General features: G+C 45.3%; 1 protein-coding gene across 1 annotated transcript in view; it reads right to left on the bottom strand.

Annotated features, from left to right (window-relative positions):
- LOC120025711 (poly [ADP-ribose] polymerase tankyrase-1-like) overlaps positions 1–23209 on the bottom strand; it is a 110035-nt gene that overhangs the window by 33222 nt on the left and 53604 nt on the right. The window contains exons 4-5 of the mRNA XM_038970289.1: positions 17774–17810; positions 12258–12333 (exon numbers count right to left, since the gene is read on the bottom strand). Coding sequence (XP_038826217.1) covers positions 12258–12333; positions 17774–17810 — 113 coding nt within the window. The remainder of the gene's footprint in view (positions 1–12257; positions 12334–17773; positions 17811–23209) is intronic.

Below are 23209 nucleotides of genomic sequence, written 5' to 3' on the forward strand. Positions count from 1 at the left end.
CGACGTGGAGTGGAGAGGGTAGTAAGTTTTAAGTTCCTTGGTGTACACATCACGGACAAACTGAATTGGTCCACCCACACAGACAGCATTGTGAAGAAGGCGCAGCAGCGCCTCTTCAACCTCAGGAGGCTGAAAAAATTAGGATTCACAAACTTCTACAGATGCACAATCGAGACAGGAAGGCCATAAAGATCATCAAGGACAACAACCACCCGAGCCACTGCCTGTTCACCCCGCTATCATCCAGAAGGCGAGGTCAGTACAGGTGCATCAAAGCAGGGACCGAGAGACTGAAAAACAGCTTCTATCTCAAGGCCATCAGACTGTTAAACAGCCACCACTAACATTTACTGGCCGCTGCCAACATACTGACTCAACTCCAGCCACTTTAATAATGGGAATTGATGGAAATTTATGTAAAAATGTATCACTAGCCACTTTGAACTATGCCACTTTATGTTTATATACCCTACATTACTCATCTCATATGTATATACTGTACTCTATACCATCTACTGCATCTTGCCTATGCCGTTCTGTACCATCACTCATTCATATATCTTTATGTACATATTCTTTATCCCTTTACACTTGTGTGTATAAGGTAGTAGTTGTGGAATTGTTAGGTTAGATTACGCGTTGGTTATTACTGCATTGTCGGAACTAGAAGCACAAGCATTTCGCTACACTCGCATTAACATCTGCTAACCATGTGTATGTGACAAATAAAATTTGATTTGATTTTGGAAGACCCATTTGCGACCAAACTTAAACTTCCTGACTGATGTCTTGAGATGTTGCTTTAATATATCCATATAATTTTCCTCCCTTATGATGCCATCTAATTCGTGAAGTGCACCAGTCCCTCCTGCAGCAATGCACCCCCACAACATGATACTGCCCTCCCCATGCTTCACGGTTGGGATGGTGTTCTTCGGCTTGCAAGCCTCCCCCTTTTTCCTCCAAACATGACGATGGTCATTATGGCCAAACAGTTTTATTTTTCTTTCATCAGACCATAGGACATTTCTCCAAAAAGGACAATCTTTGTCCCCATGTGCAGATGCAAACCGTAGTCTGGCTTTTTTATGGCGGTTTTGGAGCAGTGGCTTCTTCCTTGCTGAGCGGCCTTTCAGGTTATGTCGATATAGGACTCGTTTTACTGTGGATATAGATACTTATGTACCTGTTTCCTCCAGCATCTTCACAAGGTCCTTTGCTGTTGTTCTGGGATTGATTTGCACTTTTCGCACCAAAGTACGTTCATCTCTAGGAGACAGAACGCATCTCCTTCCTGAGCGGTATGACGGCTGCGTGGTCCCATGGTGTTTATACTTGCATACTATTGTTTGTACAGATGAACGTGGTACCTTCAGGTGTTTGGAAATTGCTCCCAAGGATGAACCAGACTTGTGGAGGTCTACAATTTTCTTTGAGGTCTTGGATGATTTCTTTTGATTTTCCCATGATGTCAAGCAAAGAGGCACTGAGTTTGAAGGTAGGCCTTGAAATACATCCACAGCTTCACCTACAATTTACTCAAATGATGTCAATTAGCCTATCAGAAGCTTCTAAAGCCATGACATCATTTTCTGGAATTTTCCAAGCTGTTTTTAAAGGCAGTCACCTTAGTGTATATGTAAACTTTTGACCCACTGGAATTGTGGATTATAAGTGAATTATAAGTGAAATAATCTGTCTGTAAACAATTGTTGTAAAAATTACTTGTGTCATGCACAAAGTAGATGTCCTAACCGACTTGCCAAAACTATAGTTTGTTAACAATAACTTTTTGGAGTGGTTGAGAAACTAGTTTTAATGACTCCAACCTAAGTGTATGTAAACTTCCAACTTCAACTGTAACTAAATGTGGAAAAGGGGAAGGGTCTGAATACTTTCCGAATGCACTGTAACTAGGGCTGACCCCATTTAGTCGACTGGTCAATTGTTTCGGTCCATAAGCTGTTGGTCGACCAAGATTTCTTTAGTCGAGCAGTCGCAATTAATTTGTATTTTTTTTTAATGGTGCACAAGACACCAGTCTGATTCGCGACTGTCTCAGTGGACTAATCCTTTGCGGAGGCCACGGGGATGGAACAGTCCATCGCTCTAAGACATGTGATACTGAAATTGTATATGGTTATATTATGTAAAAAATAATGTTGCAACACTAATACATTTAATATTATTTTATAACAAATGCACTTTCTCCCGCGTTGGATACGGTCGTTGTCAACGGCTCTGAAACATTATCTTTAGTGCGCTGTAGAATTGTCTCTTTTCCCCATGTTGCTATGTGCATAATAGCAGAGTTAACCTGTATATGGGGATTGAGAACAATGCAGCGGAGGCAGCAGCAGCAGAGACGAGGAAACAGCCCAAGACTAATTGTCTAATAAAATTGAGGAGAGAGGAAACCCCAACTTAATTAGATCTATAATAAATAGCCTAACTGTTAAATGTGCCTGGCTTTAAAAATCATATATATACACACACATACATATATACACAGAAATAAGACCGAGCTGGCCTTTGTTGCCTGTTTGAGTGTTTGTTTAATTGCTTGCCGATTCGTGAGAACCATTCGTGTAACTTACTTAAGCCTACAGTATATTTCAATAGTTATATAGGCTACTGTATCAATCAATCATTCATTTGTTCATGTCATCATCACACACCGTAGGAGACATTCAGGCATTGAAATGCAATCAAGCATAATTAAATATCATGGGGAGCTTTGAATAAGAAGCCTAAACAATAAATAAACTGCAATTCACAAATGCATGCAGCTGTTTTTAGTCTGCTGTAATAAAGGCTCCATATTTATTATTTTTCATGAGAACAGACATATTCATTTAGTGTTGTTTACTGTTCCAAATGATCCCAACATTTTGTTATGTAATAGCAACTGTTTGGCACACATAATACTCACGTAACGCTTGCTCCAATACCCTCCTCTTTCTTCATCTCCAGGATTTTCCACAACTAAGTAACATGTCTTCCACAGATCTGACTTCCACTTTTTCTCATTTACATTTACATTTAAGTCATTTAGCAGACGCTCTTATCCAGAGCGACTTACAAGTACATACATTCATACTTTTTTTGTATTTTTTTTTTTTTGTACTGGTCCCCCGTGGGAAACGAACCCACAACCCTGGCGTTGCAAGCGCCATGCTCTACCAACTGAGCCACACGGGACTACACATAGGGTGTGCCTGTCTATATATGGAAAAATAAGGTTAAACATTCTCCTGAGCAACCAGTAAACAAACCGGTTTGAGTTTATTTCTTCCGCATCCATTTTGCTGTCACGTGTTTGTTATAACCAATGTATTGAGGTGATTATGGTCACATGTTTCAAATCAAATCTAATTTCATGTTAAGAAAGCAAATATTTAGGGAATAGGGAAAGTTTCTCCTAAACAAAATAGGGATTTGGGTAACAGTATTTTTCAGTCAGAAACAAGAAAGAAACAAATGGCTGAAATGTTGCAGCTTCAGCACGGACAGCACAATAAACACTTGCTGTGCGGTGGTACCTTTCGCTGCAGTAGGGAGGAGAGCGAGGCAATGTGCGCCAGTCACACAGGCACTCACTGTCATTTGTTTTTAGCACAGTGTGACCACTGGGGTCTTTGACTCATCTGTGTGTCTTAATAATTTAATCAAACAGTGTGCTTAAAGCATCAGACACGCTCAGTGCATATGTAGTTGATTTTATTAAAACACATAGGGTGTGCCTGTCTATATATGGAAAAATAAGGTTAAACATTTCGACCGATCGATTGGTCAAAAGAACAGGACCACTCTCGGTCAACCAAGATTTTTTTAATGTAACAAACACTTGTGTGATTACGTAGTCCAGCTGGTGTCACTCAGAGACATCCAGGGACCTGAGCTACCCAATCACATGATTGATTCCCTTAACTCAGCGATTCATCCTCAGCGTCTTATGCGCTCTATTGAAATTCTAAAGCCCGATATACCAAAGCATTTCTTTTAGTCGCCCCCTCTCTCATTTTCCCCTGCGGTACGATATGCGGAGGCGGATGTCACTTCGAAGTCAGTCCCTGAATACAGAGGCAGTGATGGTTATGACAAGCCTTGATGTTGATGATGGTTAAGACACGGCAAAAATGTTGAGGTTTGAGACAGGCCCGGTTCATTCATCCTCAGCACATCCCACTGTTCCTAGGGCCGGTGGAGGGACAGGATGGCAGCAGGTTGTTGAAGTAAATGGAGATGCCATTGTGCCCGGGGAGAGGGGCACGTGTCTGCTCTGCTCCTCACACGTAGACAGACTGGATCTCCTCCTCCTGAATACTGAGCAGCTTCCGAAGGCGTTTGGCCGCATCCGGATGCTGGGTTGAGGCAAACCGGTCATTACAGGGAGCGTCTCATCTCAGCGCTCCACTAAGCTTCCCGTCAGTGTCCACCCAAGGTCATTTCTTTACACACTACTGAAATGACAGAGCGGAGTTACTAACAGCAGACGCCAAGGGATAGGCATTCTACAGATTCCTCCACAGTATCAACACAAACAGTCAGAAAAGAAAACAGTCAGAAAAGCAAAGGATTTAATAAATCCTGCTACATAAAAGAGGATGATCAAAAACAACTAGGGCCTATTGTTCATGCCTTGAACCTCAACCTAATAGGGGTTTCTACCAGCTAACTATAACCAGTGCTGAAGACACCACGGTAACCTAGATTAAAAACATGGCTGTTGGCAGGGGGTCCACGTATGGCTAATTTCACAGGTTCGGAGTGGATTCATCACTTTACAACGTTCTCTAGTATCGCCTACGCCTCTTCCCCTCCTTGTGTAGCCATGGAAATAGCCTAACACTGAGGACACTGCCAGGGACAGTTTTCGCCATTTCCTATTGTCCCTGATCACCCCATCATCACCAAGAACCTTTTCTGTCCTGGGCTGCTGCAATATCCATTGTAGAAGCAAACTGTGACAAACGCAATGAATTTATGGAACAAACAGTTTCAGTCCATGAAGATATCGGAGGATGATAACAGCCCGTTGCTGCTTCTTTTTTTACTCAGGGTGTGGATTCAACAAAAAACAGAAGAGGAGAAATAGAAGAGAGACTGGCACAGCAACAGAGTCCCATGACAAATGGTGCCACTCGGAAAGAGCTAAAGTATTCTATTATATACTTCAACAAAATAATGCCCCTGTAAGCTGGAAATGTATGACAAATGGAAAACAGAAGACTTGAGCAGCCACGGGCGAGCTTCTCTTCAATTCTTTCCCTGGGTTATGGAGGCGGAGGGACAGAGGAGCGAGGTGGGGGGACATGGGCAGAGGCAGCAAATGCGAGCAGTGGATCTTTAAAACGCACATAGGCAGACCACTAAGGAGATAAAAACAAGAAGCTAACTGAATGGGTTCAGGAAGCAAGTGTGATCAACTATTTAATTATTTATTTAGCCGAGTATCGAAGGAGATTAGCTGGGCATTGAATGACGCTAGACAGGTGAGAGCATTGAGGACTGACTGACTGTGCCTCTAGTCTCTTTACGGGGGGGTTAAAGTAACACGTACTGCACCTGAGTGGTAGAATCTCCATGAAATAATCTGTGCCACAAGATCACTTCTTAACTACCACATGAATGGCACACATCTCTGAATAAAATGCACCAACAAAACATCAGCAAGCTTAGTACATTTTCAAGTTCACTCTTCTCTCTCAAGGCGGGCCGTAGACCTTTACTTCCATTCCAGTTGAGTCGCTCATTTCTTTATTAGTTTTGACAACAGAAATTACAAGTGGAATGGGTTATGAGGACGGAGAATGCTCAGAACAGAATATCATTAGTATGCTAATTAGAATCCACACTTACAGTATTTGCATATTGCACGGAGAGATCACGCAGATGGCTCTATCTCTGGCTCACACACTCAGTTCTCCCTCTTTCTTAGGAAGAAATCAGGGCAATTTTGTGTTAGCATTAAGTTAAGTGGAGTCCAGGTAATTACAAACAGTGAGTTGCCGTGTACTCACTTTTAGAGGTTAGTGGGAAGGGGACTAGAACACACCTAACAGACTGGATGTAGCCTAAACACCTACAAAAAGCTCCCTTGGAAATATCTAGGAGCCCCATGAATTCAACCGTGTCGGCTAAATGCTGACCTCTCACTTTCCCATAATCTCCTCTATAACTCCTGGGTCTCCCTCCTAGGTAAAATACCGGTGACTCACTGGACAGTCAATTAAAGGGCTATCTAGTAGCAGGGAAACAGAGCTGTGTCCTTAGGAGAGGCCAAGTAAGCCTTTTCTATCTGAAAAACACAATTATAGTCCAGTCCAGCACAAAGTACCATCCGAACGAACACACATGGTGTTTCTCAAAATACATACTAGCACAGGAGGGTCAGAGTACGAGTCCAAATCAAAGTATGCCAAACGGAGCACAGAGGGCACTCTCGAATGCGTGCTCCGTTTGTACATATCTTGAAGCATGCACCGATGCAAGCTTCAACGGAAAGTATGCAAAGAAATATGACGCCACTACGTAAAAAATTACACACATTTTCTTGATATCAATGCTGGCCCTTATTTGAGCTGAAGTGAGAGAAAATACACTATGACTTTGAATGAAATGTTGCCTATTTGCCTCCCGAGTGGCGCACCTCATCTCAGTGTTGCGGCATCACGACCGCCACGGGTTCAATCCCAGGCTGTGTCACAACCAGCCGTGACTGGGAGTCCCACAATTGGCCCAGCGTCTTCCGACACATTGGTGCAGCTGGCTTCCGGGTTTAGCGAGCGGGTGTTAAGAAGCGCGGCTTGGCGGGTCATGTTAAGGAGGACGCATGACTCGACCTTCGCCTCTCCCGAGCTCGTTGGGGGAGTTGCAGCGATGAGACAAGATCGTAATCACGAAATTGGGGAGAAAAAATAAGTAATAAATAATAATAAATGTTGCCTATTCACCTCTCAATATTTTAACTTCATACCTTAATAAATACATGCTGTGTTAATTTTGGCATGGTTACCTGCCTACCATACCCACTGTAGTGTGTGTAGACCGCAAGTCAATAGAGCTAACTAGATAGCCACAAAGAATTGTTAGCTAGCTACCCATGTAGAATTCACATCTATATTGGATAACATTGGTTTTAGGTCATTTATGCTGGTTATACTATCTGGTTAGCTACATTATTACGATTCACATATAGCTAGCTAGCTAGCTGATAGTTATGAAGTAAAACTTTTGTTTTGTGTATATCTTGTTTAGTCTCTAATGCCATTGTTCTGGCTAGACCGCTGCTCCCAAGTGGCGCAGCGGTCTAAGACACTGCATCTCAGTGCTAGAGGTGTCACTACAGACACTGTGGTTCGAATCCAGCCTGTTTCACCACCGGCCGCGATTGGGTGTCCCATAGGGCGGAGCACAATTGGCCCAGCGTCGCCCGGGTTTGGCCATCATTGTAAATAAGAGTTTGTTCTTCACTGACTTGCCTAGTTAAATAAAGGTTAAATAAATAAATAAATACAAATAAAACGGAAGGTTCAGTGAATGTGTAAGTCCATAGTAAGTCAATAGGGCTAACTGGCAAGCCACGAAGAATTGCTAGCTAGCTACCCACGAAGAATAAACATCTACTGTACCTTGCATAACATTCGTTTTAGGCCATTTCTGCCTGTTTAACTAGATAGCTGGCTAGCTAAATTACGATTCACATATACAGTGTATCTAGCTGATAATTCTGAAGTAAAACGTTAGCTTGGTGTACATCTTGTTTCGTCTATATTGTTGCCATTGTCCTGGCTGGAAGAAGGTTCAGTGAATGGGGAGATGCAGCCGTGAGGTAATACAGTACGGGGCGTGAGAGTGTTTATTAAATGTTATGTTTTATGTGTCCTCCACACCCTTGTCCTCACAAGAGCATACTCAACAGAACTTCCTTGGAGAACGCACGTGGAGCACGAGTGTGGGGGGCACGGTAGTATGCATATCGAGAAACACCGAGGACTCAATAACCCAAAGCAATGTAACTAGCAGGAGCAACCCTCTCATCTGCCTTAGAACAGCATCTCTGAACCGACATGCTGTGCTGCCAGGGCCACAGCAACTCATTAGCACAGAGAGACTAACCGCACTGCACATTAGTGAAGACTGTAAAGGAGAATACATTCTCTCTGTTCATAAACACTGAGGTCTGGGAAGCAACCAACTGGCTGGCTGGCTGGCAGGCAGGAACACTGCACCCTGCAGAGCTGTATTAGAGGGCCGTGATCTGGCAAACACAGAACCAGCCATAAACATCCACAGCGTCTAGAACAGCACTGCTCACATAAAAGGCAGAGAATTGGCCAGGAAGGTGGAGGGAGGGATGGTGGCATTTTAATTAAAAGGAAAAAGGGGTAATAAAGAAAAGGGTCTTGAGATGGAGACTATGGCGACAATCTTTGGGAAAGCTTCATTAGCATTTTAATATGCATCATTGTGTCAGTTATTATTATCGCTGTCATCATACCCTCACGGAAATCAATCCAAATCTAAATGTCATTGCATGCCTCCTGAAGCAGACAGGGACAGAATTCAGATATACAAAGCCACAGCAGTGACAACCCAGCCGGTGGATGATCAGGAGTCATTGAACGCTAACGGCTTACTTAATAGCCATAACTACAACCTACACTACTGTGGTGTAGGAATACAAAGAACCTCACTGCGGAACCCCACACAGAATCCCTCTACCGGAATAATTCCAAACTATAAAACAGGCTATTTGGATCTTGGATGCTGATTGGTTGATAGGAGTTAGTAACCACAATCCCGGGTAATGACTTGACTAAATGAATTGACTCAACCTTACCTACATGTACAAATTACCTCAACTAACCTGTACCCCCGCACACTGACTCTGTACCGGTACCCTATGTATATAGCCTCGTTATTGTTATTTTATTACTTTTTATTATTTTTTACCTTGGTTTATTTGGTAAATATTTCCTTAAATCTTCTTGAACTGCACTGTTGGCTAAGGGCTTGTAAGTAAGCATTTCACGGTAAGGTCTACACTTGTTGTAGTCGGCGCATGTGACAAATAAAGTTTGATTTGATAATGCCTGTTAACAGTTCCATTTGAATCCATGCGCATCCACTGTCCGACAGCCTAGCCAGGTAATTTATGCACTTCATCTCCCCTGGGAAAAAACGTCTAGACAATATTTCCCTGTGCTACTAGTCTAGCATTTGGTTTGCAACAGTTGGGGTTTGTCTAAAACCTGCTGTCTGCTTCTCCAATCCGTGCCATGCATATGAACGTGACGAGACTGACAGATTCTCTGGTTATAATGAATATATCCAAAGAAACGGCAAAAGAACCAAAGGTGAAAAACAAAAATGCACATAGCTTGCTGTCATTTCAGCTGCTTGATGTGATTGTGTGTTTGCTTTAGTTGGCTAGGCTAGCAAAGGAGAAAGTGCTAGTCTCATAGCAACCTTTTTGGCTTAGACCAGGGGTGTCAAACTCATTCCATTGAGGGCCTTGTGTCTGCAGGTTCTTGGTTTAACTTTATAATTAAGCCCGAGACAACCAGGTGTGGGGAGTTCCTTACTAATTAGTGACCTTAATTTATCAATCAAGCACAAGGGAGGACCGAAAACCCGCATAGACTTGGCACTCGGTGGAATGAGTTTGACATCTGTGGCTTAGAACGTCCATGCCAATAGAATGGACGACCAGCCCATCTGGCTTGCAACTTCAGGATTCCAGAACAAACGACTGGCTTTTCTCAGACTATATCGTAAGGTGGAAGGATTAAATCAAACAAATTTACTAAATAAAAAAATGAAAACATGCCATTAAATCTGTTTTTTTGTTATACGCTGGCAACCGTTTTATAAAAGCAATAAGGGCCACGAACCCAGGAATTATCTTGAATAACACCCTCCTAAGGGCTGTTTCCCCGTCCCTCTGCTCTGCGTCAGGCCTAAGAACAGCCCTTAGTCGGGAGTTATTCACACGATAGTTCTCAGGCCTTATTGCTAAAATATTCCCAGGAAGATAACTATCAGAGAGAACTGTAATGTTTGGACATGATGGATATCACAGCATGTGGCTATACTGTACAGTCGTGGCCAAAAGCTTTGAGAAGGACACAAATATTAATTTCCACAAAGTTTGCTGCTTCAGTGTCTTTAAATATTTTTGTCAGATGTTACTATGGAATACTGAAATATAATTACAAGCATTTCATAAGTGTCAAAAGGTTTATTGACAATTACATGAAGTTGATGCAAAGAGTAAATATATGCAGTGTTGACCCTTCTTTTTCAAGACCTCTGCAATCTGCCCTGGCATGCTGTCAATTAATTTCTGGACTACATCCTGACTGATGGCAGCCCATTTTTGCATAATCAAAGCTTGGAGTTTGTCAGAATTTGGTTTGTCCACCCGCCTCTTGAGGGTTGAACACAAGTTCTTAATGGGATTAAGGTCTGGGGAGTTTCCTGGCCATGGACCCAAAAGATTGATGTTTTGTTCCCCGAGCCACTTAGTTATCACTTTTGCCTTATGGCAAGGTGCTCCATCATGATGGAAAAGGCATTGTTCATCACCAAACTGTTCCTTGATGGTTGGGAGAAGTTGTTACCATTCTGATGGTACCATTCTGTATTCTGTTGGTACCATTCTGTTGGTACCATGTGTTGGTACCATTCTTTATTCATGGCTGTGTTCTTAGGCAAAATTGTGAGTGAGCCCACTCCCTTGGCTGAGAAGCAACCCCACACATGAATGGTCTCAGGATGCTTTACTGTTGGCATGACACAGGACTGATGGTAGCACTCACCTTGTCTTCTCCGAACAAGCTTTTTTCCGGATTCCCCAAACAATCGGAAAGGGGATTCATCAGAGAAATTGACTTTACCCCAGTCCTCAGCAGTCCAATCCCTGTACCCTTTGCAGAATATCAGTCTGTCCCTGATGTTTTTCCTGGAGAGAAGTGGCTTCTTTGCTGCCCTTCTTGACACCAGGCCATCCTCCAAAAGTCTTTGCCTCACTGTGCGTGCAGATGCACTCACACCTGCCTGCTGCCATTCCTGAGCAAGCTCTGTACTGGTGGTGCCCCGATCCCGCAGCTGAATCAACTTTACGAGACGGTCCTGGCGCTTGCTGGACTTTCTTGGGCGCCCTGAAGCCTTCTTCACAACAATTGAACCGCTCTCCTTGAAGTTCTTGATGATCCGATAAATGGTTGATTTAGGTGCAATCTTACTGGCAGCGATATCCTTGCCTGTGAAGCCCTTTTTGTGCAAAGCAATGATGACGGCACGTGTTTCCTTGCAGGTAACCATGGATGACAGAGGAAGAACAATGATTCCAAGCACCACCATCCTTTTGAAGCTTCCCGTCTGTTATTCAAACTCAATCAGCATGACAGAGTAATCTCTAGCCTTGTCCTCGTCAACACTCACACCTGTGTTAACGAGAGAATCACTGACATGTCTGCTGGTCCTTTTGTGGCAGGGCTGAAATGCAGTGGAAATGTTTTTTGGGGATTCAGTTCATTTGCATGGCAAAGAGGGACTTTGCAATTAATTGCAATTCATCTTATCACTCTTCATAACATTCTGGAGTTTATGCAAATTGCCATCATACAAACTAATATGTAAAATGTATATTTGTGTCATTCTCAAAACTTTTGGCCACAACTGTAGTATCCATTGTCACTAGAATGTTGTGTCAATACTGTACTAACAATGTGTTACTTATAATCAACATACTATAGAAACTGAGTGTGGTCAAAATCTCAAAAAATGAATTTAGTAGAAAAGAAAGAGGAGGTACTATCCTCAACTCTGACCTATCTACGCATTATGATTACCTTGCAGCAGACAACCGGGTACCACAAATCCTCTCATTTCCAGTATGAAAGGTCTGTAAGAAGGGATGTCGTGGCTCAGATTAAGCCTCTTCTCTGGACTGACTTGGATCCTGTAGCTTTCCCTGAGATCAGACCAGGCCTCTAACACTGACACCTGGAACCGGACTATGACATCAAGAGGGCCACATACCCCTCCTCACCCTGTTCCACTTGTGTTCACTTACAATTACTACCTCCGCTAGCAAAGAATGTCTCAATGCCTCTAGATTTACCTGAACCGATTGGTCCATTTCACTATGACTTAACGATTGAGTTGGAATATCATGGTTTGAGCGGGGATCGCTTGGGTAACAATGTGTGTGCAGACACGTGCGTGCTGGCGGAGCAAGCCCTTACCTTGCGGCCGTCGCTTGCGTGGCAGTTGACGTTTAACGGAGTGAGCAGGGCCATGAGCTTCTCTTCATTTCCACTCCTGCAGCGGAAGAAAACAATAGAAAATAGGGATCGAAAAAACTAAAAAATATACACCATGCCCTGCATTAGATATACGCCAACGAGTGAGCGAGAACGAGAGATAGAAAGAGAAGGGAGGAATGGAGGAGTATCATTAACTAAAAAAGGAGAATAACAAAAGGCTAGGAGATTGGAAAACTTGCCCAGGGAGTTGCCCAAAATGGACAGAACGGCGATCTAAACTAAAGAGCATTATTTATGTCTGCAGTCAAAACCAGTCTTCAGATCTCTGAACACACTGGTCAAGATAGTTAGGTAACAGAAAACAACAAGAGTGAAAAACACTGACGCAGTATAATTTATTTCCTTATCCCAACAGAGACTTCCTTTTTGCCAAAGGCTATGCATGGCTGTAGAGAGATTCAGAGAGAAGGCTTCCGGATAACAGAGTCAGCATCTCTACCTGCTGTGGAGGTCTTTCCTGTGTTCTGCTCTACCATCCCAAAACACAGGAGGACATTACACATTGAACAGACACTAACAGCCGGTCCTGAAGTCTGGTCCTAAAATCTGGTCCAGGGTGATGGTCCAGTGTGGTCAGGAGACAAGTAAAGCCTCAGCATCTCCTTCCAGGGTCACTGAAGCCAAGGGCCACCCTCTCCGCTCCACTCTCAGTTCTCAATGTGACTGCATGGCACTTCGAAGGATCCACAGTTAAGAGCCAGGGGGGTAAAAGACAGTCCTGAATATGGGATGGACAAAATAAAAAACTACAGTAAGGCCCTACTACTGTGCTGGGTCAGGGTAATCCTACTCATTCTCCTCTATCCGTGTGTCTCTTCACCCTTTGGCTGTTACCAGAAGCCCTGCTGCCTGCTCTGTTCTGGATCAGGGTGGCCGTGCCAGTCAGTCTTAATGTTGGCACGCTCTGAGAGTTTATTTATTAGGGATGCCCTCTGCCTCCTGTGGTTGGTGCACGGTGCCCAGACACGGTGACGGGAGGCCTGGCCAGGATGCACTACCCTGGCAGCGGAGCCGGCCAGTCTCCGCATTACCCAGATGACGACAACTCTTTCAGGCCGTCAGAGAAAGGAAGAAAGGGATCTTTCTCCCCCCACCTCTCTTTCTCTTTCGTTCCCCCTGTATCAACCTTTGCCAAAGTTCCTTCAGCGAAGATGCATTCATAGTCGGTGGCTTTGCTTTCTTCTGTTCCTCTCTTCTCTCCCCTCCTTCTCCTTCCGCCGGTAGACAACGCTAACTGGGCTTAAGTGAAAACAAGAGATTCTTAATTGAGATGCACAACAACATCCCAAGGTTTAGCAGAGAGTGGAGGCCACAGGATTAAAGCTAGTGTGTTTGTCAGTTTCATCTTCCTAATTACCAGGGCGCTAAGATGGAGCCCATACAGAGTAAACCTCCTGTCATAAGTCAATCAGCTATATGAGGCTCGCCCCCTCCATGATACAGACATCTCAGAAGAGCCTTATTCCTTACCGCAGAATAACCAATAGCAGGCCTCATCTTAATTAGAAGTGCTGAAAGAAAAGCCCTGGATGGATGGAGCTCCATACAGTACATGTGATTGTTGTGAACATAGTGAGTGGTACATTACATTATACTCCATGGCAACCCCTCTCATGGTTTCAACCGACTAACTGCGTTCCCAGATAATGAAGACGGACTCTTTATAGTTCTCATCTCTGCCTGCCTTCATTCCCCCAGTGCGTATTCTGATTCAGTCATCAAAGACAGATTTCATGTGTTCTAGTAGGGTCTGCTGGCCAAGGGCCCACAGAGGCAGGAACATCAGTATAATAAGCTGAATGTGACATACATGCCTTGCACCACAAGACATGTTCAGGTGGTTCAAAGCACGACTATAACAGACTTTGCTATGCTGGGGTGGCCATTGTGGGGAGGAAACTGTGTGCGTGGAGCGACCACAACAGCCATTGTGGGGCAGCCTGTATGTCCTTCATTTGTAGGAACAAGAGAAATCCGCTCATGCTTATAGCGGACATGACAGGAGTTCCCAGTGGGCATAGGGAGTTCGTGTTCAGGCAGCAGGAGCATCGAGAGCTGGGCGGACAGAGGGTGGGAGCACAGAGCAGGAAACCAGGGAATCTCAGCTGTTCAGATGACAGGAGGAAGACTCAGTACTGCTCCTCCTCCTCTCTCTGGGGGCTTCACTCCTTCCCAGAGTGCACCTCTCGAGGGATGGCCGTGTGAACTGTGAACCCGCTGGCCAATCAGAAATATCCATCCACCACATCATCTGCAACGGTGTTGTCATGTCAGTCATAACAGCCATAGAGAGCGATAACCCCTACTCTGAATCCCAGCTGCCTCCGGACCAGACGGTCTATCTAGCCTTCTGTTGTTATATCCCTGCAGCAGGGATCATCAACTAGATTCAGCCGCAGGCCGTTTTTGTTGTTGTTGAGCGGATGGTAGTGGGCAAGAACATAATTACGAATCATTTATAGACTGCAAATTGACCGCAAGAAGCTCAAACAGATATGTTTGACTAAAACATAATCATTTCAAAACTTTGTATATGATCACGTGTCTCTCGATTATGTGTGGGAATACTTGAAAACAGATTTCTTAAATTAAAATAACTCGGAGCTGACTTCCTGGTGTTTTTACAGTATTTTATGTCCAACAATGAACAGACAAAAACGGTTTGGTAATTTATTTGCTCATAAAAACACCATTTGGGGAACCCTGTCCAAAAGGGTCCTTCCATATAATTTCAATCACTTTCTGACATGTTTGCCCATTGTAGAAGTGGTCATAAAAAGGGACTTTTTGGACATGAATGCCAAAACATTCAGGAGATAGAAGTTCTCAAAGTTGACCCATTTTGCATACCCCACCCTACCATGAGACATCCATGTCGTTGTCACTGGAAAAGATAAACGGTTGAGATTGATATCATTTGAAAGCTCACAAAACGGGTTGTCAAACAATTTTATAATAAAAAATGTAAAAATATATACAGTACCAGTCAAAAGTTTGGACAGAACTACTCATTCAAGGGTACATCTTTATTTGGACTATTTTCTACATTGTAGAATAATAGTGAAGACATCAAAATAACACATATGGAATCATGTAGTAACCAAAAAAGTGTTAAACAAGTCAAAACATATTTTAGAGTCTTCAAAGTAGCCACCCTTTGCCTTGATGACAGCTTTGCAAACTCTCGGCATTGTCTCAAACAGCTTCACCTGGAATACTTTTCCAACAGTCTTGAAGGAGTTCCCACATATTCCCTGCGGTCCAACTCATCCCAAACCATCTCAATTGGGTTGAGGTCGGGTGATTGTGGAGGCCTGGTCATCTGATGCAGCACTCCATCCCTCTCCTTCTTGATCAAATAGCCCTTACACAGCCTGGAGGTGTGTTGGGTCATTGTCCTGTTGAAAAACAAATGATAGTCCCACTAAGCCCAAACCAGATGGATGGTGTATCGCTGCAGAATGCAGTGGTAGCCATTGCTGGTTAAGTGTGCCTTGAATTGTAAATAAATCACTGATAGTGTCACCAGCAAAGCACCCCCACACCATAACACCACCTCCTCCATGCTTCACGGTGGGAACCACACATGCGGAGACCATCCGCTCACCTAATCTACGTCTCACAAATACACAGCGGTTGGAACCAAAAATCTCAAATTTGGACTCATCAGACCAAAGGACAGATTTTCACCGGTCTAATGTCCATTGCTCGTGTCTCTTCTTCTTATTGGTGTCCTTTATTAGTGGTTTCTTTGCAGCAATTTGACCATGAAGGACTGATTCACGCAGTCTCCTCTGAAAAGTTGATGTTGAGATGTGTCTTGTTACTTGAACTCTGTGAAGCATTTATTTGGGCTGCAATTCCTGAGGCTGGTAACTCTAATGAACTTATCCTCTGCAGCAGAGGTAACTCTGGGTCTTTCTTTCCTGTGGCGGTCCTCATGAGAGCCAGTTTCATCATAGCACTTGATGGTTTTTGCGACTGCACTTGAAGAAACTTAAAGTTCTTGACATTTTCTGGATTGACTGAACTTCATGTCTTAAAGTAATGATGGACTGTCTTTTTACTTTGCTTATTTGAGCTGTTCTTGCCATAATATGGACTGTTGCGTTTGAGCCAATCAGTTGTGTTGTGACAAGGTAGGGGTGGGTATACAGAAGATAGCCTTATTTGGTAAAAGACCAAGTCCATATTATGTCAAGAACAGCTCAAATAAGCAAAGAAATGCCAGTCCATCAGGAATTTAAGACATGAAGGTCAGCCAATCCAGAAAATGTCAAGAACTTTGAAAGTTTCTTCAAATGCAGTCGCAAAAACCATCAAGTGCTATAACGAAACTGGCCCTATGAGGACCACCACAGGAAAGGAAGACCCAGAGTTACCTCTGCAGCAGAGGATAAGTTCATTTGAGTAACCAGTCTCAGAAACGGATGTCTCATGGTAGGGTGGGGGTATGCAAAATGGCTCAACTTTGAGGGCTTCTATCACATTAATGTTTTTGCATTCAGGTCCAAAAAGTCACTTTCTGACCACTTTGCCACGGGCAAACATGTTTGGAAGGTTTTGGAGTCGGAAAGTGATTAAAATCAAATGGATCAACCTTATATGATCCATTCTGGTTCTACTCTGGGTCTCTGGTCGGTGAGCTAGCACCTTACCAAGGAACTCAGTCTGGACTCTGGTCAGTGTGTCTTAACATAATGTGTTCTGTGTTGATTGAATGAGACGCCGCTGTCCTGCCACCCACACCAAGCAGAAGTAACAACTAACCCTCCACACAGACATGGGACTTCCTCAATTGGATTTGCTCAACTCCTGCGTTCTCTGTCCTCTCTCGCCCCCTTCTGAAAAAGGTCAAAGGTAATCGATGAGTGGGAACGTGGACGAAAATGCTCTTGAATGAAATGAGAAGCTCCTTCTCCACTCGCGCGTCATCAGGCCAATGACATTTACAGGGGTGGATCCCAAAATGTATGTGTAAAGTTTATAGCTAAACGGATACGTAGCTTTTTGTCTTTAAATGTGTGCATGTTTTTCTCCTCTGACAATACAACAGCTGATTCATAAGGTGGTGTGGCAGATATCAAAACTCTTCCGCGGTAGGAAACATTTGTGCTTCCTTGCCAAACGGAGGCTATTGAGGGGGGAGGGGGGTCATCTTCCGTTTGCCTACGAACTAATTGACACGCTCCTCGACCACATCGGTTTCCGGGGCACGGAAGTGAAAGGACGGACTTCTGCCCAAACGAGAAAGGTCCACACACAGTACACGTGGGTATCCCTTCACAATAACAACCCTCACCGTGCACCAGCACTCCCAAACCACACGCTCAGCCCTTTCACAACACCTGTCTGCTAATGCCGGAGGGGAAGAGGGGAGATCGAGATTAAAAGGAGAGAGATGGAGAGAGGATGAGAGGGGAGCTTGTACTCACCTAGCCGCCTCCAGGAGTTCGTCTTTCTTGTATTCACCTAAATGGTTGCAGAAAATCATAGTGTCAGAGACGGGCAGGGAGAGAGACGCACAGCAGCAGCACAGAGCCAGTGTCACAGTCAAGAGAGAGGCAGCTACGGCACAGAGAGAAAAGAGAGAAACACACACAGACACTGTGTGGGAGAACACACACACACGGTGCAGCAGAGCACCCACACATTAGACAGAGAACCTTCCTCAATGCCTGCCTATTTCTCTCTCCTTACGGCTCTCTCTCGCTCTCCCTCTGTTTTCTCTCTCCCCCTCCCCTCCCTCGCACATCTCTCTCTTGGCTTGGGTGGCGTAGCTCAGTGCACACCCCTTTGGCTGATGTTGCCGTGACGTTGGGCAGCCTCTGCACACAGCATTATCATCCTCTAGGAGACGGCTTGTTTCAATCTTCAAATTAAACGACTTTCTTTCTCTCTCTCACACACACACACACACATCCAACCAACGTCTCCTCCTGTTTTTCTTTTAGCACAGGAGGGGTTGCCGTGATAACAGAAGGGAAATAGATATCATAAACAGAAGTGGTCCCACCCTCATCCTCCCTTCTCCCTCTCATCCCTCCATCCCACAGCCCTGCCCCCGCCACTACAGTCGCAACAAATTCCATCCCCCTCTCCCTCCTTCCAACCCCCCTTGTTTTCCTCTCCATCCCCCCATCCCCTGTGTGTGTGCTTTCTCTGCCAGGACCTGAGGAGACTGAGGGGGAGACGGGGAACGAGGAGGAAGAATGAATAACATGATGAAAGAGGAGTGATTAAGGGTCCTGCGACAACATGCGTGGATTTGACAGGACATGCCTGAGGGGTGCCACAGAGATGGAGGGAGGGAGAGAGAGAAAGCATTCTGGAACACAAAAAGAATACACGCAGAGTCAGACACAGTGGCTTAATTGGAGGAGTCCTTTGTTTCCATTCCAACAGCCGGGGATGTGGAGACAGGGAGGGAGCCTGCCTGGTGTTAAGATCAGAACACACAGAATACATCCAGGGGAGGGGGGGGGGGGGGCTCTGGGGGCTGGCTGGGGTTAGATGACTATGGCTGGGATGGACTCCCATACAAAGAGAGGGGACAGGTCTAGGCAGGCTTTTAGGTCTCTATGGACATAATACATTTAACTCAGAGACATATGGGCAGCAAGATCAAACAAACAACACCCCCACTCTCCTGAGATAAAGCAAGGTGAGAGGAGAGCACACACACCATCTTTCCTCGCCCTGTGTTCTTAGTAGTGATGCCCCTGCACTCAGTAACCCTCCCTAATATTTGATTGGCAGCTGACGGGGACATAGTGATAGACTGACTGGAATGGCCGAACCCCAGAGGGCAGTTAATGGATGCCATGAATTACATTGTGTTTCTGTGGGGGAGGAGGCTGTGTGTATGTATATTCGGGGTACGGTTGCCTCAGTCAATATCAAACAGAAGTAAATCTCATCTGAGGCATGCGGTGCTCCCATCCATCTTTGCCAGAGCAGTGGTTGGTTTCCTCTGACTCTGCTGTGGTGTGCCTGACTGCCTGTACTCTGACTCAGATTGGATCATTCTAACAGATATGACATTATCGACAGGGAGGAGAGGATATTAAAACAGCAGATTGCGAGGCAGAAATAAGCACGGCTTCTAGGGCTGACCCCAGTCGACTGTTTGGTCGATAGGCTGTTGGTCGACCAATATTTAAGTCGAGCAGCAATTATATATATATATTTTTTTTTATGCCACGAGACACAGGCCTTCTGGCGCCGACAGAGATGGCCGCCTCGCTTCGCGTTCCTAGGAAACTATGCAGTATTTTGTTTTTTTACGTGTTATTTCTTACATTGGTAACCCAGGTAATCTTAGGTTTTATTACATACAGTCGGGAGGAACTACTGAATATAAGAGCAACGTCAACTCACCATCATTACGACCAGGAACATGACTTTCCCGAAGCGGATCCTGTGTTTTGCCTTCCACCCAGGACAATGGATCTGATCCTAGCCGGCGGACCTAAACAACATCGCCGTAAAAGGGGCAAACGAAGCGGTCTTCTGGTCAGGCTCCGGAGAAGGGCACATCGCGCACCACTCCCTAGCATACTACTCGCCAATGTCCAGTCTCTTGACAACAAGGTTGATGAAATCCGAGCAAGGGTAGCCTTCCAGAGAGACAGAGACTATAACGTTCTTTGCTTCACGGAAACATGGCTCACTCGAGAGACGCTATCGGAGTCGGTGCAGCCAGCTGGTTTCTTCACGCATCGCGCCGACAGAAACAAGCATCTTTCTGGTAAGAAGAGGGGCTGGGGGGTATGCCTATGATTAACGAGACGTGGTGTGATCATAACAACATACAGGAACTCAAGTCCTTCTGTTCACCTGACTTAGAATTCCTCACAATCAAATGTCGACTGCATTATCTACCAAGGGAATTCTCTTCGATTATAATCACAGCCGTATATATTCCCCCCCAAGCAGACACATCGATGGCCCTGAACGAACTTTATTTGACTCTATGTAACCTGGAAACCACATATCCTGAGGCGGCATTCATTGTAGCTGGGGATTTTAACAAGGCTAATCTGAAAACAAGACACCCTAAATTCTATCAGCATATCGATTGCGCAACCAGGGCTGGTAAAACCCTGGATCATTGTTATTCTAACTTCCGCGACGCATATAAGGCCCTCCCCCGCCCTCCTTTCGGAAAAGCTGACCACGACTCCATTTTGTTGCTTCCAGCCTACAGACAGAAACTAAAACAAGAAGCTCCCGCGCTCAGGTCTGTTCAACGCTGGTCCGACCAATCTGATTCCACGCTCCAATCCACGATCACGTGGATTGGGATATGTTCCGCATTGCGTCCAACAACAACATTGACGAATACGCTGATTCGGTGAGCGAGTTCATTAGAAAGTGCATCGGCGATGTCGTACCCACAGCAACTATAAAAACATTCCCAAACCAGAAACCGTGGACTGATGGCAGCATTCACGCGAAACTGAAAGCGCGAACCACTGCTTTTAACCAGGGCAAGGTGACCGGAAACATGACCGAATACAAACAGTGTAGCTATTCCCTCCGCAAGGCAATCAAACAAGCTTCAGTATAGAGACAAAGTAGAGTTGCAATTCAACGGCTCAGACACAAGAGGTATGTGGCAGGGTCTACAGTCAATCACAGATTACAAAAAGAAAACCAGCCCCGTCGCGAACCAGGATAACTTCTTTTCTCGCTTTGACGGCAATACAGTGCCACTGACACGGCCCGCTACCAAAACCTGCGGACTCTCCTTCACGGCAGCCGACGTGAGTAAAACATTTAAACGTATTAACCCTCGCAAGGCTGCAGGCCCAGACGGCATCCCCAGCCGCGTCCTGTCTGTGTGTGTGTGAGACAGTCTGTGTCTGTGTGTGTGTGTGAGACAGTCTGTGTCTGTGTGTGTGTGTGTGTGAGACAGTCTGTGTCTGTGTGTGTGTGTGTGTGTGTGTCTGTGTGTGTGTGTGTGTGTGTGTGTGTGTGTGTGTGTGTGTGTGTGTGTGTGTGTGTGTGTGTGTGTGTGTGTGTGTGTGAGACAGTCTGTGTGTGTGTGTGTGTGTGTGTGTGTGTGTGTGTGTGTGTGTGTGTGTGTGTGTGTGTGTGTGTGTGTGTGTGTGTGTGTGTGTGTGAGACAGTCTGTCTGTCTGTCTGTCTGTCTGTCTGTCTGGGTTAGGGTTAGGGTTAGTGTGTGTGTGTGTGTATATCTGTCTGTGTGTGTGTGTGTGTGTGAGTGTCTGTGTGTGTATGTGTGTGTGTGACTGTCTGCGTGTGTGTATATGTGTGTGTGTGAGACTGTCTGTGTGTGTGTGTGTATGTGTGTGTGAGACTGTCTGTGTCTGTGTGTGTGTCTGTGTGTGTGTGTGTGTGAGACAGTCTGTGTCTGTCTGTGTGTGTGTGTGTGTGTGTGTGTGTGTGTGTGTGTGTGTGTGTGTGTGTGTGTGTGTGTGTGTGTGTGTGTGTGTGTGTGTGTGTGTGTGAGACAGTCTGTCTGTCTGTCTGTCTGTCTGTCTGTCTGTCTGTCTGTCTGTCTGTCTGTCTGTCTGTGTGTGTGTGTGTGTGTGTGTGTGTGTGTGTGTGTGTCTGTCTGTGTGAGACTGTCTGTGTGTGTGAGACTGTCTGTGTGTGTGAGTGTCTGTGTGAGTGTGTGTGTGAGTGTCTGTGTGTGTGACTGTCTGTGTCTGTGTGTGTGAGTGTCTGTGTGTGTGTGTCTGCGTGTGTGTATATGTCTGTCTGTCTGTCTGTCTGTGTGTGTGTGACTGTCTGTGTGTGTGTGACTGTCTGTGTGTGTGTGACTGTCTGTGTGTGTGTGACTGTCTGTGTGTGTGAGCGTGACTGTCTGTGTGTGTGAGCGTGACTGTCTGTGTGTGTGAGCGTGACTGTCTGTGTGTGTGAGCGTGACTGTCTGTGTGTGTGAGCGTGACTGTCTGTGTGTGTGAGCGTGACTGTCTGTGTGTGTGAGCGTGACCGTCTGTGTGTGTGAGCGTGACCGTCTGTGTGTGTGAGCGTGACTGTCTGTGTGTGTGAGCGTGACTGTCTGTGTGTGTGAGCGTGACTGTCTGTGTGTGTGAGCGTGACTGTCTGGGTGTGTGAGCGTGACTGTCTGGGTGTGTGAGCGTGACTGTCTGGGTGTGTGAGCGTGACTGTCTGGGTGTGTGAGTGTGACTGTATGTGTGTGTGAGTGTGACTGGCTGTGTGTGTGAGTGTGACTGTCTGTGACTGACTGTGTGTGTGACTGTATGTGTGTGTGACTGTATGTGTGTGTGTATGTGTGAGACTGTCTGTGTGTGTGTATGTGTGAGACTGTCTGTGTGTGTGTATGTGTGAGACTGTCTGTGTGTGTGTATGTGTGTGACTGTCTGTGTGTGTGTATGTGTGTGACTGTCTGTGTGTGTGACTGTATGTGTGTGTGTGTGTGTGTGTGTGTGTGTGTGTGTGTGTGTGTGTGTGTGTGTGTGTGTGTGTGTGTGTGTGTGTGTGTGTATGTGTGTGTGTGTGTATGTGTGTGTCTGTATGTGACTGTATGTGTGTCTGTGTGTGTGTGTGTGTGTGTGTGTGTGTGTGTGTGTGTGTGTGTGTGTGTGTGTGTGTGTGTGTGTGTGTGTGTGTGTGTGTGTGTATGTGTGTGTGTATGTGTGTGTGTATGTGAGACTGTCTGTGTGTGAGACTGTATGTGTGTGAGACTGTATGTGTGTGTGTATGTATGTGTGTGTGAGACTGTCTGTGTGTGTGAGACTGTCTGTCTGTGTGTGTGAGCGTGACTGTCTGTGTGTGTGAGCGTGACTGTCTGGGTGTGTGAGCGTGACTGTCTGGGTGTGTGAGCGTGACTGTCTGGGTGTGTGAGCGTGACTGTCTGGGTGTGTGAGCGTGACTGT

The sequence above is a fragment of the Salvelinus namaycush genome, chromosome 31, assembly GCF_016432855.1.
Source record: "Salvelinus namaycush isolate Seneca chromosome 31, SaNama_1.0, whole genome shotgun sequence".
NCBI lineage: Eukaryota > Metazoa > Chordata > Actinopteri > Salmoniformes > Salmonidae > Salvelinus > Salvelinus namaycush.